The sequence below is a fragment of the Osmerus mordax genome, chromosome 4 (assembly GCF_038355195.1).
Source record: "Osmerus mordax isolate fOsmMor3 chromosome 4, fOsmMor3.pri, whole genome shotgun sequence".
NCBI classification, from domain to species: domain Eukaryota; kingdom Metazoa; phylum Chordata; class Actinopteri; order Osmeriformes; family Osmeridae; genus Osmerus; species Osmerus mordax.
The window spans coordinates 3375446-3392646 of record NC_090053.1 but is presented as its reverse complement, the minus strand read 5'-3'; the positions used below and the strand labels follow the sequence as shown (position 1 = coordinate 3392646).

The 17201-nt window shown below is 51.7% G+C and overlaps 1 protein-coding gene across 1 annotated transcript in view; it reads left to right on the top strand.

The window, feature by feature from the left end:
• reln (reelin) overlaps nt 1-17201 on the top strand; it is an 85683-nt gene that overhangs the window by 22407 nt on the left and 46075 nt on the right. Inside the window, 2 exon segments of the mRNA XM_067234163.1 lie at nt 100-207; nt 15392-15527. Coding sequence (XP_067090264.1) covers nt 100-207; nt 15392-15527 — 244 coding nt within the window.

The window sequence follows — 17201 nt, the reverse complement described above, 5'->3', positions numbered from 1 at the left end:
AGGCTCTTCAGCAGCTGCTCATCTGTAATCTGTGTGAAGTCATGTACTGTGTGTGTTATGCTCATGACTCTAACCCCCCTCTTCCTCTCTCCTCCTCAGTAACCGTCTCCACCAGCACGCCGTTCGACGGGCTGCTGGTGACCGGCCTGTACACCTCCACGCCCGTCCAGTCGGCTCCCATCCCGGCCCCCGCCGCCTTCGGCTTCGGTAAGTCACCCAGGCGCCGACTGGCCAATCAACATCTCACATTTTCAACATTCAGCCCAATAGAAATTGACTTGAGAGGAAGTACTAATGCTGGAAGGATCCTGGGAGCGCTTCAGAACTCCAATCACTTGTTTTCTACTGAGATTAATAGTAGGAGACGTGGCCGCTATGAAGCATTGACTATCACCCCAGGATCAAATGAACCATCATTCACATGCTTTCCCTCATATGTTGAGTTACTGTGGGAAAGTGAGCCACTGTAGAGTAAAGAGACCCAGCCCCAACCCCAGAGACCCCATAAGCCTGTTTCCCAGGCCCAGTCCTGTCATCCAGCCCACCTAGCCCCAGCCTCAGCCCCAGCCCCAGTCCCAACCTCAGCCCCAACCTCAGCCCCAGCCCCAACCTCAACCCTAGCTACTGCCTCACCCTCAACTCTGACAGACCATGATGAATGAGACTGGGAAGATAAAGTGAAGAAAACCAGTTGTGTGTGTATAGGAGTGGGAAATCCATTAGTAACCACAAGAGAAACACTAGCTCAGGCCCTGGAACAGTAGACAATAGTAGGAGAAATCCAACCCCAAAAAACCCTAGACAGCGTTACCGGTCCTGACTGGCAGAGTTCACTCATCAGGTCTCCCAGGGAGGGCTTTCTGAAGCATCTAAATCTGATGTTATTATGGGATGGTCTATATCTCATTGACGTTGTACACATAGACTAGAAAGGAACAAGACCCATAAAAATAAAACATAAACCCATTGATGACAAGTCTCCAGTTGCTTAGGCCCCCAGATTTCCTGTTCCCCTGCGCCCAGAGCCTGTCCACTTCTGTAGGTGCTGCTGTGTGGTTGCCCTGCCTGCCAGAGGTCCAGAGGAGCTGTTCTCTGGTGTTGGCAGGCCTGGTAGTAGGGAAGTTTTCCATCCTTTGGGCTACAGGCATTGCGTCACCTCTGCTTCACAGAGTAAATAATTCATTTGAAGAGCTTTGAACAGAATAGATAGGCAGGGGTGTGTGTGTGTGTGTGTGTGAGTGTGAGCGAGTTTTTACAAAATAACATCTCGTCAAGGCTTCCTATCACAATCGTATGTGTCCACCTCCTGCACTCTATAAGTCCACCAAACAACTAGAACGTTTCATGCCTGTTCGTCACCAAAACATGTCCCCCTTTCTCCCTGCCTCGACACCCTGGACCTCGGCAGGAAGGTTCCACAGCGCTGGTTCCCCCACGCTGTGCTCTTGACGCTCCGCTCTGATTCCCCCACATGCTCCCCCTCTCTGCATCTCCTTCAGGACCCTACCAAGACAAACACGCTGGCCGAATGGAAGTTCCTGTAAGAAGGAAACACTGGGGTAATTTATTAGTGTAACACATGCGGCTGAACTCCATAGATCCCTGCAGGACGCAGGTCCAAGTCATTTAACTGCCTTGTTTTATTTTTCCGCTACTTGATTCACACACAATTAGGAGGGGAAGGGAGTTCGGTCAGACGTTCTCCATGCTCTGGTGAGCAGACCCAGCTGGCCAGCAGACCTTAGCCCAACCCCGGGGCTAATTTCTGGGGTGAGAAGACACACAGAGCCCCTGGGCCCTTTGGTTGTGGCCCTGTCGGCTCCGAGAGAAAGAGGCTCTTCTGTGAGAACATGGAAACCACGGTGAGATAGTGCCTTGAGGGAGAGCCAGTGTTTTGAAGGTTGGCTCTTTGAAGATAATGCAGTGGAACAATGACGGAATGAGTCGAGGCTGTGTCCCTTTCGGTGTGGCGACGCACGTGTGTGCGCCACGCCGGCCAGGACACCGGGGGTCACTAATCACAATGAGGTCGCCGGGACTAAAGGGTGTGGTTTTTAATAAGATCTCTGTATTAGACACACACACACTAATTACAACATGAAGTGAGTGTGCGTGTGTGTGTGACAGGGCCAGATGTGTTTGGCTGGCTGATCCTCTGGTGGCTGGGTTGAGGATCCATGTGGCGGACAGATGTGGGTGTTCAGGCAGGGCAGGGGAGGACAGGAACCCCAGGAATGGGCCCTCGCCGTCCCCTCACGCCCGCCCGGCCATGGCCCCCCTCGGGATGGGGAGCGACATGTCTGACATGGAACAGCGTTTTACGCCACAGTCCCGTCGGCGGAGACGAGAACACGTTGAGGGGTGTGAGCGAGTGCTGTTTAAGAGAGTTATATCTGAGAGAGAAAGAGAAGCCGATGAGGGTAGAGAGACAGAGACCCGTTGGTGGGAGAGAGCCAGGGAGCCAGAGAGGGCTGTGTGGGCCTGGTGTCTGGTGGTGTCTGTGGTCAGGGCTGTGGTGAGGAGCAGACAGGCCGACTGCTCCCCTCGACCCTGCAGGGAAAACACCCAGAGGCCTCCCGCGTCACAACTCACTGCTCGCCACGGAAAACTCATAAACTCCCTCCAAACACACACACACACACACACACACACAGACACTCTCTGCTTTATTAGAATCGACTCCTCTGCCCTCGAAAACAATACACACTCACACACGCCACAGCTCCACTCGCAATAAAAATAAATAAATCTGTCTTTGAGTTTAACTTTTACAACGTCGTCAGAACTCAACACCCCCTCATTGTCGGATTAGCGAGAGTATGATGGAGCGACAGAGGTGCCAGTTAGGGCTGACCGAAATAAGCTACGGGTTTCTAGCTTCTGGTTAGAGCTGTGCCAGACGCTAGCTCGATGCTAGCTCGTCGCTAGCTCGTCGCAAGCTCCTATGCAGCCCGGAGGCAAGGCGGCTACGCTAGCCCGCAGGAGGCTAACCACAGACATTTACGGCTCTTGTAATTAGCATGCTTTAGCTAACCCTGCCCGACGGTGAAGCACGCCGGCTGGAACTTGAAACAATGTTTTGTTTGGTAGCCAGGCCGCACTACAGAGGAGAGAAAGAAAGAATGAAAGGATGAAAGAATGAAAGAATAAGAGAGAGAGAGAACAGTGCAGATTGACTGGTCTTTATATAATTGCACACCAGGTGCCCACTAGTTTAGAGGCTCTCAAAAGGGCACCACTGTAATGAAAGTCTTTTAGAGATTTGGTTATGGCTGAATAAGACATAACCTAGACATACAGGAACATGAAGAGAAGAGATGAATTATGATTAAAAAACCATTTTCTTTAAAACTTTGGCAGCTTGACGTTATTGCTATGAGAAGCTTGTCTTACTTGAAAGCAAGTGTTTGTGTGCGCTTGCACGTCTTTACACACGCTGCCAGAAACGCAACATGAAACCCGTCTGACTCAGCTGCTGGAGAATTCACACTGCTTTGTGCTTTTTTTTTTTCCTTCTTCTTCTTTGACTTCAGCTTCCATTAAATCGTCTTTCTTTCCATTCCTAAACTCCACACAGCGGAGATGTGGCCCTTTCAAACTGCCGTCGTCCCCGATTCACGCCGATATTTTAATTTGTGTTCATCATTCATTTGCTTTGGGTTTCTTCTAGTAGAGGTCCTCTTATGGATCATAAACATAGCACTGTTGATTCACCACATAGAGACCCCACAGGGAATGGAAAGGAGTCAAAACCAAACGTCACACTGAGACTGATTTGTAGTTCTTTTCAAATACATCCTAAATGTTTTCCAGACATGCAATTATCTGTTCAAACCAGAAAAGAAAAACACTTTCTGTACCGAGTTATCCCGTTAATTAAGACAAGGCTTTAGGCATGACAGAGAGAGAGAGAGAGAGAGAGAGAGAGAGAGAGAGAGAGAGGAGAGGGAGAGAGGGAGAGAGGGAGGGAGAAGTATAAAAGGAGACAAGTAATGTCAAGAACTTGAAGCAGACTGAGAGGAGGGGCGAAGGGCAGGCGCAAGAGGGAGAAGGAGGAGAGAGAGACGGAGGGATGATTTAGGAGAGCGAGTGGATGTACGCGGGGGATTCTGAGGTATGAAAAGGAGACAGAGCTCTGGCATTATTCAAAGACTGCGAAAGAGTGAGAGAGGAAGTCATGGAAAGAGAGAGCGTTTAGGGAGATGAAAGAAGTGCTTCATCAGTCTCCACGACGACGCGTGCGATTGGTGTCGCCATGACGATGCTGAGTCGTAGAGAACCCGGGGCAGTGATGGATGGCTCTTTTTCGGTCTGTTTATTTCATCGTTCATTTACATATTTCTACGTGTTTGCGGCACGAGAGATGATCATATCCGTTCCGTCTCGTCCCTGGTACGTCTGGTGACTGAGAGGTCAGCTTAGTGACAGGGACACACAGCCTCAGCGCTGTCGCCATGACAAATGGACCCACGCTCCCACACACACTGATTAAAGATTGAAAAATCACACAGTACCTTGACCTGTGGATGAAGGGCCAGGGGTGGCACGCAAACAGAGTCACACACACGCACACACGCACTCGTCATTGTCAGGGCTGAAGGTGAGCTGTCAGTGTCGTCTTGTCACAGAGTCGGATTCAACGTCAGTCAGGATGACAGTGGATTTGAGACAGCAGCTCCTCATGTTATTAGCTCACACACACACACTCTCAGTTCTGTGTTATTAGCACACACACACACACTCAGTTCTGTGTTATTAGCAGACACACACACACTCAGTTCTGTGTTATTAGCACACACACACTCTCAGTTCTGTGTTATTAGCACACACACACACACTCAGTTCTGTGTCCCAAGTTACGCTGCCCTGAGTTGTCCACTTCCTGTTCTTTTTTTCACCCCGCAAACACAGCTCTGGTAGAGAGCACACATGCACACACCTCACACACACACACACACACACACACACACACACCTCCAGAACACAGGGCTAGAAACAAAGGTAGAAGATGCAGAGAGGATAAATAGCAAAGTGGTGGGAGGGAGGGTGGGGGCGCGGAGTTTGAGGGGGGAATGGGGGGGGTTCGGGGAGGGGATGGAGGGTGGGGTGGGGTGGGGGGGAAGAGGAAAGGTAACTGGTTCCCATGTGGAGAGGAGCTGTCGGTCCCTGTGAGACTTCAAACCCACTGCTGCTCTGTGATCAGCCTGCTCCCTGACTCTGGGCTGACAGCTCCCTGACTGCGCCGCTTACACTCCCACACACACACACACACACACACACACCCTCACACAAGCACACATACACACACGTACATACACACGCTCGCACAGACAGATTGGAGCACAGCACATTCACATTCCACCGACATGCACACACTATCACACTGATCTTCTCATCCAGGATGCTCATCTGCTCAACCCCACCGCCCATCCACCACTCTCTGCGAGCACGCCAACCTTGAACAGTGCCGACTCCCGTCAGCACGCGCTCCGTCAAGGGCACCTCTCCGTCCAGAGTGTCACAACATCAGCCTCGACCACCAGCTACGAGACCCCACCCTCTCCTTTCTTCCCCTCCTCTCCTCTCCTTCTCTCTCTCCCTCCATCATTACTCCTCCTCTCCTCAAGGGACTGAGATGGGAGGATGAGCAGGGAGCCTGAGGTCTGATCATTGCTGTGATGAATTCATTAGCAGGGGTGAGGATGAAATGAGTTGTCAGGAGCGGTTTGTGTATGTACGGGGCGGGGAGGGGGGGTGGCACGGCACGGCATTAGCTGGGTACTACATCAGCGCTAGTTTGCAAACTGGCTTGCTAATTGGCTCACTAACCTGCTAGCTAGGTGGCTCGCTGATTAGGCTCGCTAACTAGCTCGCTGATTAGGCTCGCTAACTAGCTAGCTAACTTGTTCGTTGACTGATTGGCCGGCTAGCTGGCGGACTGGCTCGCTAGATGAGTAGCCTGACAAAATGAACGGTGTCATTGGCAAGCCATCCCAGGCCCAGATTGGGCATCTTCTGCCTCTCGTCTGCTACCACCCCTCCTCCGCCCCCCCATTCTCCTTCAATCCCATAATGCCACAGGGCCACTAACAGGTGGCTCAGCATTTGGGTTCTCTCAGTGTCCAGGGGAGCGTTCCTCCGGGTAATCACATATTTCTCCATGCATATTCTTTCTCTCTCTCTCTCTCTCTCTCTCTCTCTCTCTCTCTCTCTCTCTCTCTCTCTCTCTCTCTCTCTCTCTCTCTCTCTCACTCTCTCTCTCTCTCATCTCTCTCTCTCTCTCTCTTCTCTGTCTCTCTCTCTTTCCCTCTCTCTCTCTCTCTCTCTCTCTCTCTCTCTCTCGCTCTTCTCTCTCTCTCTCTCTCTCTCTCTCTCTCTCTCTCTCTCTCTCTCTCTCTCTCTCTCATCTCTCTCTCTCTCTCTCTTCTCTGTCTCTCTCTCTCTCTCTCTCTCTCTCTCTCTCACTCACACATACTAAAATACTCGCCAAGCACGAAAGGATGAAATTAAATCATGTAGAATGTATAACTATCTAGCTTTGTCTGTGTGCTTCCATTCCCTAACCCTCGCATGCGCCCTACAGGTGCCATGTTGACAGACTGCAGCTTTGACAGATGGGGCTTCAGGTTCACTCTGTATGTAGTTCTCCAGGAGGACCTAGCCCCTCCTGCAAACTCCCAGAGCTACTGTGCCTCTAGTTGTGTGCGTGTGTGCTTCGCTGTGTGTGTGTGTGCGCGCTTCAGTGCGTCGGTGTGTGTGTGCGTCGGTGTGTGTGTGCATTGGTGTGTGCTCAGTGTTGTTCCGAACCACCCACCCCCCCGGCTTCTACTGTACTCGACATAAAAGAGAGAAAGAGAGCGGGAGGAGAGGAGAGAGAGGAGAGGGTGTGGAGCGACTGTACAGCGAGGCCTCAGATGAGGGGGTTTGAAAGCAGGGTGAGAGGAGATGTGTTCTTGCCTGCCTGGTGGTTAGCATGCAGCACCAAGCAGAAGGCGTGGGCTGTTCCTGCCATGTGCTCCCTCCTGCCTCTACAGCACTCGCTTTCTCTCCACAGAGAAGATGCTGCCGTGCCACAGAGACGCACGGGCCTGCGAGAGAGAGAGAGAGAGAGAGAGAGAGAGAGAGAGAGAGAGGCAGGGAGACAGAAAGAGAGCAATTCAGAAGAAAAAAGAGGGTGGGAGAGAGGGAGAGAGGAGGAGAGAGGAACAGCGTGAGAGAGAAAGAGCCAGGAATAGGGGGAGAGAGAGAGAAAGTTGCGTTTGACACATTTCTGCGAAGAGTAGAAGGTTTGCATCATTTCACCCTGCTGGAGGGGACACTGCCTTTGTACTGGCATTCCTTTGTTGCTTTCCAGTGTGAAGGGCATCACTGCCTACTTCCAAATTACTCTACCTTGAGAGACAGAGAGCGCGCATAGAGTGTGTGTGTGTGTGTGTGTGTGTGCCTCTACTGCATGGTGTGTGCACCTGTGTGTGTGAGGGGGGTTGGACGGTGGAGGTTCGGCAGATAGTCTCTAAAGCGGGCGAAAGGGTTCTCTAAACTCTCCAGGATGCACTCTGAATGTATTTTTAAATTTCCCTGTAAAAAAAAATACCATTAGAAACACAGTGAAAAGTGCCAGGGTTCCTCTGGGTCCGTAGGTTCTGACCTTCCGCTGTCTAAAAGCTTTGCAGAGGAAAAGGGTCAGATTGTACAGTACAGCGTGGCTGGCTGGCCCAGTTTTCTCGAAGTTTCGGTGATCGAGCTTTGGGTCTCCTCTGACCCAAATCTGGGGGAGGAGAGAAGGCTTGCTGACCTTCTCCGTTTCACGGCCTCCTTATGAGAACCGGGCTGTTGCTGTTGTGATTATTTCACTGCCTCCCAGCGCCATCCTGTCAAACGGGGCTCTGCTCCAACCCTACCGCACACACACACACACACACACATTCAGTACGCACACAAATATGGACACACATACAAGCACATGCAGTATGCACACACACACACACACTTCCCGGGCTTGCCTGTGTCTCCTCACCTGTCGATTCCTGTCTCCGTCTCCCCGTTCTCCACAAGTGTGTCATCGCCTGGCCGACTAGCCCACCCGCCCCTCCAGGGGGGGTTGTCTGCTGTGTGACGGGTGGGTAGCAGGGGAGCGGGCGCAAAAATTAGCACAAGTCAAATCAGATTAATTAATCCAGAACTCAAACCATTAGCCGAGGAGTCTCGTCGGATTAAAAATCAAATTAGCCCCGGCGCCTTGCGGGAGGGCTGTGGCGTGCATACGCCCTCCACACTGACACACCAACACCAGGCAACGCCCCCGTGGGATAGACGGACGGAGGGGTGGAGGGAGGGAGGGAGGAATAGATAGAGGGAGGTGAGGGAGGGATAGATGGCTGGATGGAGGCATGGAGTGATGGAAGACTCCCGAGAAAGGCGATAAGGAATGGGGGGGTACTCGGTGACTTTGCCACCCAGCGTGGTGAGCTGGTCCTGGGGCTCGGTCCTGGCTGGTCCCCCGGTCTGGCTCCTGCTCCAGAAACCCCAGATGGAGAGAGCCTTACTCCAGTAGGGTCTCTCTCTCTCTCATTCCTCATGAAAGGGTTGCATGAGGCCATTCATCACAGCAACAACAGTACACCACTGTGTTATTGCCTTTCTTAAAAAATGCCCAAAGGATGTGGATCTTTATTATGTGTACAGAGTCAGAGAGTGTTGAGTCCTCTCTGACTGTGTGTGGGCGTGGGTGTGTGTGTGTGTGTGTGTGTGTGTGGGGGGGGGGGGGTCTTAAGGCTCAATGGCCCATATTGGTCTGGTTCCCAATGTGTGTGTGTGTGTGTGTGTACTCTGACTAGAGCTTTAAGGAGATCTGTTGGATGTAGAGACCTGTCATCTATCCCTGTGGGTGGGGCTCCAGACACACAATTTACATTTCTGAGCATTTATTTCCGTTGTGACCGGATGGTTCCGGGGAGAGAAGTGGCTTGACTCCAATGGCAAGACTCCTTTATCATGCAGGCCAGTGGTTGGTTAGCTAGTAGCCATGAGTGCCCGTATACGCTACATGTTATCTATAGGACAGACCATCCAAGAAACAGACAGTTATACACCGCTAACCAATCTGGGAGAATGTGTGTGAGTGTGTACATTACCATGTGTGTCTAAATACAGTATTGTCTGCCGGTTAGAAACAGACCATTGACTCCATGTCTGCTTTTTGCTCTCTGGTTTACTCACTGGCAGTGAGCTTACTCACTGGCTCTTACAATGTGTGTGTGTGTGTGTCTGTGTGTGTAAGTGTGTGTGTGTGTGAGCGTGTGTGTGGCCGGCCGTATCCTCAGGAGGTTATGGATGATGGATGATGGATGGTGTGACATAGAATGGATGCCTGAATGAAAGAGGCATTGTTCCGTGAATGTATACATGTGGTCTAAGTTGTCTGCTGTCTCGGCATGCATGCTAGACACAACAACATTGCTCAGAAGCACAAGCAATTGCACGCACTGTGCACTGTGCACATTGATATGCATAAACATATACATTATCTTGCCTACATTTCAATTTATTTATTTCTCTCTCTCACACACACACACACATCCAGGTGCCCTTTAGTGCCAGCTGAACACTCCTTCATTCGTCTGGCAAATTTGCATCCGTCTTCATTGTCCCCACATTGTATCTTAACCCCCCCCCCCCCTGCTACTGGCATCCACCACCACCCATACTACCACACAGCTTCCTCCACTCCCACCATCCCCATGGCGATGCCAGCCCGTCGCCATGGCGGAGTGATTGGCAGGCACTGGGATGGAGGCCCATCTCGGCCAATGGCGGGCATGGAGTGCGGTTCGCCCTGTCCCTGGGTCCTGCTGTGGTCTCTGCAGACCGGAGGACAGGATAGCGACGGGGAGACCATCTCCATGCAAACACCCCTCACACAATGACACAGTGTACTGTAGCATTCAGCACCCCCCAGTCTGTCTGTCAGGCCTGGGTTTGATGTATCATTTAGGGCGGCCATTGTGTGTCCTGCTACTGGGGTCTGCTGCTTGACAGCAGTATTATCCGCAACCTATGGCAGATCAGAAGTCTCACACACTCATGGTAATGGCATGTCTCATGCCCTGATGGGATGATGTCATGGTTGCAAAACAATCACATGAAATATGAATGTATAGCCCCCCCCCCCCCTCACCCCACCACCAAATTTCATGGAGTGCCTTGGTTGTGTTTTGACAACTGTACAGCCTAATAGGGTGAGTACCCTATTACTCCTTTGAACTCCTTTGAACCTCTCCGGTCCTGGAGACCGATGAGCATGACGAACCCCGATCTCTGCATCTCAACGAGGCCCCTCCTCCCAGCGTTTAATTAAAAAGCACATTGTCTGCAGAGATTAACATTAATATCGCTACGGAATAATGCTCCCTACAGACACAATCAAATAACCTCCCAGAGAAGAACACTTCCTTGTTTCACTCCCTTGCTTTCATTAAACACTTGGGGCAAAACCCACTGCATACATGCATAGATGTATTCTAATGCTCCTGTTTGTGTGTGTGTGTGTGTCACACAGACCCCCTAGGAAGGAATGCTTAACACAAGGAGATCAGAACTAGCTAGAGACATGCAAACAACTGAATAGAGAATGGAGGGCTGATTTCTGTTGGATAAAAAGTCACTAGAAGTGTGGTTTTAAACTCTCTGCTGCTCACTAGAACATCTGTGTGTCTTTGTGTCCTGCTATTACGTAGACAAACTGTTCAGGCTTCATTTCCCAGTACCAGTTTGAAGGACAGTCTTGGGGTCGGTACAGGAGTGTGATGATATCTTTTTGATACCCACCAGATGTCTAATGATGTCTATAAAGGGTGAAGGATGTTTGGTGAATGCCTTCCTCAGGCTGAGCGGGACCCATGTCTGCCCACAGGCTGTGCCACCCCCCCCCCCCCCCCCCCCCCCATAATGTCCTGAGCCTGGCACGCTGTGGCACTTCACTGGGCGCTGGGTGCCAAGCAACGCCACTGATCACCCATCTGTCTGTGGAGGATCTCTCTCTCTCCCTCTCTTTCTCTCACTCTCTCTCTCTCGTTCTGTCTCTCCCTCCCGCTCCTTCTCTCCCTCGCTCTCTCTCCTTTTCTCTCCCTTCCTCTCCTTCTCTCCCTCTCTCTCTCTCCCCCCCCCCTCTCTCTCTCTCTCGCTCTCTCTCTCTCTCTTTAATATTCGACTGTTACTCTGAGTGAGAAAAAGGCAGAGATTGAGCGAGAGAGAAGTGTGAGAAAGGGAGAGGGTGGGTCATTCTACAGACTGTTGAGCAGAGCCCAGTTGGAGTGTAGAAGCAGACTCTGTACTGATTGAAGACAAGAAGGATCCCATTGTCCCTAACTGGCCCTCTACTTCCATCCCTCTGACACACCCTATACATCCACCGTAATCACGGCGACATCAATGAATATGGGTATGTCAGTGTTCCCCCGGTGATGGCACGCCCCACCTCCACCCTGCCCCGCCCACCTCCACCTCAGACACACCCATTTCCAGGACCCTGGCCTCTGGTCTGTACATTGAGCCTGTGGGAGAGAGGTAGATTTGTGTGTGTGTGTGTGTACTGTAAGTGTGTGTACTGTAAGTGTGTGTGTGTGTACTGTAAGTGTGTGTGCTCTGAGGCACGTACTGCCAGCTTAGCACGCCTGCATGCTTGTATATTAGTATTTACACTAGCGTGGGAGGGAGAGGGTCAGCCCCCCCGGCTATTAATCACAGACGACAGCGCATAAGTGGCCAATCTGCATGTGAAAGGAGGATGACAGGAGGAGGAGTGGAGGAGAAGATGGGATGGAGGGAAGCGATGAAGTCCCCCCCCCACCCCCACCATCCCCTGAGGTCCCCCTCACGACTGCTGGTCCAAATCTAACACGCAACATTAAAGGCATTAGAGTCGTGCCATTTGACATTTGAAACACCCCCTATCCCCCCACCCACCCCTCCCACTCACACACACACACACACACTCACACACACACACACACACTCACACACACACACACTCACACTGTAACATCCCCAGACATCTCAAGTCAAGGGTTCTTGGTGCTCACGGTACCTTCAGTGGCCTAGCTGGTAACTCACTTGACGTGGTCCGCTCGCTGCTTAACTGGGTCTTAGAAGACTCGGGAACATTGTGGCCCCAGCGGAGAGACAGAGCGACGTGGGGGAGGGCAGCGGTGTTAAGACGAAGGGTTGCGTCTGTCGCGTCCTGTAACGGAATCAGACACAAAGACAGGGAACGCTGGAGCCATAATGCCTTCTGCTGTTTCACTGACCACTGTAAGGACACAGGGGTGGGCTGTCTGATAAGGGTTCAACAAAACATCGAAACATTTCATTTCAATATTTTCCATCGCTCTCTCTCTTTTTCTCTCTTTACCCCTCTATGTCTGCCTCTCTCTCTCTCTTAATTTCCCTGGACAGACTAATGCATCAAGTAGGTATTAGTTTTTTGTTGTTGTTGTTTTTTTAATATATATATCTGGTTCCACTACAGCTTGTTGCTTAACTGGAGCAGTTGGGATTTGGATCCTGTTGAATAATAGTGATTTTATTCTCTGGTACATGAAAGGAAGTGATGCGTATTAGCATTTCTGCGCCTGAGTGTATTTTGCACCGGGGAATCATCAAGAAACATTCGGAGAGCTATGTCAAGTCCCACCACTGCTGTGTCCTGGAGTGCAACAGTCTCTCTTTTCATCTGCCCTAACCGCTCTCTCTCCCCCTCTCTCATTCTCCCTCCTCTCTCTCTCCCTCCTCTCTTTCTCCCTCTTCTCTTTCTCCCTCCTCTCGCTCTCCCCTCTCTCCTCTCACTCTCCCTCCTCTCTCTCTCCCTCCTCTCCCTCTCTCCTCTCACTCTCCCTCCTCTCTCTCTCCCTCCTCTCCCTCTCCCCTCTCTCCTCTCACTCTCCCTCCTCTATCTCACTCTCCCTCCTCTCTCTCACTCTCCCTCCTCTCTCTCACTCTCCCTCCTATCTCTCTCTCCTCTCTCTCTTTCTCTCTTTCAATCACATTAGGTTTCCCTCCTGATCGTTTCACTTTCATACATTTATTCTCACTTTCTTGCCTCTTCCTTTTTTTGGGGCTCCATTTTTCCGCAATTCGTTCCCCTATTCGACAGAGTGCGTCTCTGGTCCTGAGGCAGATATCCATGTCCACACACAGAGCGCTCTCCTGGTGATCATCGCTCGAAGCGAAAGCGTGTGTCAGCTCTTAAAGTGGTTCCTTTGTGAAGGCCACAGCCACGTGCTGACAAGAAAACCATTAAAACCTCTATTTTCCTACACTAGTTTCTTTACGTTTCTATAGACTTGAGGCTCAAGCTTTATGTACTGTGGGTTTGTAGTTTTCTGTCCATTAGTCCTCTGTATGTTGTGTGTTGATATGACTACAAATACCAAGTCTTTGTATCTCAGGGCCATATAGTTATACGTTCAGTAGACCACATCCATCCCCACAGAGGAGGAAGTGATAATTGTGTCCGTGGAGGTGCCCGGCCTTTCTCTTCAGACTCTTTCTCTCTCCACCCATCCAGTTCTTGTGGCTGTGTGAGGTCGCAAACATTGGGGCTAGGTCTCTCTCTCCCCCTCTCTTTATGTTTCTCTCTCTCCTCCTTTTTTTCTGTCTCTATCTCACTTCTCTCTTATCTCTCTCTCGCGCGCTCTCTCTCTCTATCTCTCTCTCTCTCTCCATCTCTCTCTTTCTATCTATCTTTGCATCTCTTTCTCACTATCCCTCCATCTCTCGTTTTCTCTCTTGTGTTTCCGTGGCAATGACAACCTAGCCTGTATGATGCACATCTGTGGGGAGTCTCTGATTGGCCCCTCGTGTCGAGAGACACGGAGCGCCTCTTCCACCCCGGCGCAAAACAAATTGGACACTTTGCGCTAAAACTAATACTTTCTCTGTCCAGTAATTGCATGGCATGTGACAGTGGTGGAATTGTTCTGGAAATGATAGTTGGTGTGTGTGTGTGTGTAGGAATGTGAAAACATGCTTTTCCACAGTAAGTGCTGTATGAGTGGTGTACAGGTTTTTTCTCCCACTCTTCTAAAACTGAAGGGAGGGTGTTGTATCTATCACACTCATACAAACAGCCTTGACGTGTGTGTGTGTGCCTGTCCCTGGGATAGTGCGTGTCATGTCTGTGTGTGGTGTGTAACAGTAAATCATAGCCATTAAAGAGAGAGCAGAGAGCAAGGCTTGTTGGAGAACAGCTTTGCCATTAGTGGGTGATTACTGTACCTCGCGGTCTGCTATTACACAACACACGCGCGCACACACACACCCGACCACCTCTGGCGGGGTAATAGGCCGCTGCTCTGACACCTCGTAAATCTCACACACACACACACACACACACACACACACACACACACACACACACAGATGAGCATGCGCAAACACACACACACCCATGCCCACACACAAACACACAGGGCCGACATCCATATTTAAACTGCATGTGGGAAAGTCTCCAGGAGAAGTTGAGTAAACTCTGGTCTGGAGCGTAAAGTACTCAGAGTTTGTGAGTTAATGAGTTCAGTACCTGGTTACCTGTTCTCTCAGAAGAAGTATGTGTCCTGTTATGTGTGCTGTTCTAAATACCCTATACGTGTGTGTGTGTGTATTCTGAGTGTGTGTGAGTTGCTCCAGGGCACACTCTGACCGCGGGTGACTGAGCGTCCACATCAGGTGGAGTCTGTCTGATCCTCATGGCCTCCTCGCTCTAACGAAGGGAAGATTGTGTGACATAACATCATTCCGCTGATTAAATCATCCATGGACCTGGGCGGCCATTAATAAGAGCGCCGTTACACAATGTAATTTCACACAGAGGAGAGGGAGGGAGGATGGGAGGGAGGGATTGAGGAGGAAGGATGGGAGAGAGGGAGGGAGGGTGACAGGCAGCGATGCAGGGATGAGGGACCGGCGCGACGTTGATTACTGTCCCCCTGCTCTGACGGAGGGGCCATACATCACACAGTTCCACCTGTCTCTAGCTCCACACCCCAAGGCCTTGGGCCAGTCCATCTCTCTCTCACCCAGAGCTGGTCAGGATGGCTGTCTGGCTGAAGGAAGCCCAACAGCTGTGTGTTTGTACTGTATGAAGAACAAGGGTTAGAGTGGTCTCTTGTTCACGTGGTATAACTTACGATAACTTTCTCCTTCTCTCCCTCCCTCTCTCCCTCCCTCCTCTCTCTTTCTTTGTCTATTTATCGATCTTTCTCTCTCCCCTCCATCCCTCCCTCCCTCCCTCCCTCCCTCCCTCCCTCCCTCCCTCCCTCCCTCCCTCCCTCCCTCCCTCCCTCCCTCCCTCCCTTCCCTCCCTCCCTCCCTCCCTCCCTCCCCCCTCCGTCAGGCGTGTTGCCGGAGCGCCAGTTTGGGACCCAGTTTGTGTGCAGTGTGGTGGCGTCTCACGTCAGCCACCAGGCCTCCTCCAGCTTCAGCTTCGTCTGGATCGCCCCGCCGCCCGGAACCGGCTGTGTCAACTTCCTGTGAGTACCCGTGTGTGTGTGTGTGTGTGTGTGTAATATGCATCCCTTAACTCTAGTTGAGCCCTGGTGTTGGGACATACATTTCATGTCTTGCCATCTGGGTGAGACCCTCCGTCAGGTCCTCAGACAGGACGACACCCTGGAGCATCTGGTGTCAGGCTGGTGTCAGGGCCCCACAGGAGGCCTCCAGGGGCCAGGCCTCTGGGGGCCAGGCCTCTGGGGGCCAGGCCTCTGGGGGGCCAGGCCTCTGGGGGCCAGGCCTCTGGGGGCCAGGCCTCTGGGGGGCCAGGCCTCTGGGGGCCAGGCCTCTGGGGGCCAGGCCTCTGGGGGGCCAGGCCTCTGGGGGCCAGGCCTCTGGGGGCCAGGCCTCTGGGGGGCCAGGCCTCTGGGGGCCAGGCCTCTGGGGGGCCAGGCCTCTGGGGGCCAGGCCTCTGGGGGCCAGGCCTCTGGGGGCCAGGCCTCTGGGGGGCGGGTCTCTGTCTCCAGCTAGGTGCAGGGGGGGCTGGGGCCCATCGTGCTGGCGGGTGTGCTGGTAAACTGCTGCTCAGGGACAGGACCAGGTGATTCCGCTGTCTGTTGTGTGTGTGTGTGTGTGGACGCACATGTGTATCTGTGCGTGTGTGTGTGTGTGCACGCACGTGTGTGTGATATCTGGATCGGAATCACTATTCACTGTACTTCAATATCATAATATAATCAGTATCCACGACCAGAAACTCTGAGTTTCCTCTGGTTTTATCTTGCTCTCCACTCTCTCTTTCTGTACTCCTTTTTTATTCTCTTTCAATCTGCCCCCTGTCCCTCTCTCTATACTTCTCCCTCTATCTCTCTCCTGTATATCATTGGTTGGTGATTTACAGCCTCATAACAATAATCAGTCAAAACGCAATTAGCAGCTGCTGCTGGAAAAACATGGAGGGGGGTTTCAATAACCCTGGGTGGGCAAAGTCAAAGAAGCACACAGTAAAGTTTCCCTGACAGAGACAACACAGAGGCTCAGACAGGCAGACAGACAGACAGACAGACTATTGTAGGCTCAGGCAGACAGACAGGCAGACTAGTGTAGGCTCAGACAGACAGGCAAACAGACAGGCAGACAGACAGACAGACACAGGCAGACAGACAGACAGGCAGACACAGGCAGACAGACAGACAGACAGACAGGCAGACAGGCAGACAGGCAAACAGACACAGGCAGGCAGACAGACAGACAGACAGGCAAACAGACAAGCAGACACAGGCAGACAGGCAGACAGACAGGCAGACAGGCAGGCAGGATGAAGCTGCTGCCACATAAACAATAAGGAGATCTGAGCTAAGAAGATTCACTGGCTTCCTTGCCTGCCAACAAAATAAGTAATTTTTCTGATGTCTCCACTGACTCTTCTCTCTATGTGTGTGTGTGTGTGTGTGTATAGCATAACAGTGCAGATGACTGGCAGAAGACCCACACAATGTCAGTAAAGGGACCAGTGTGTGTGACCTCATCAAACACCAGCCAGACACACTTCAGCAAGTTGCCAACTGCTCCACTGCTGATCCACACACACACACACACACACACATACACACACACACACACACACACAGCATTACGATCCACACCCGCACCCCTCCATTCTCCCAGCACCAGGTCCTGTTCCAGTTCATAGCCCCTGTCTGAACCAGCAGCAG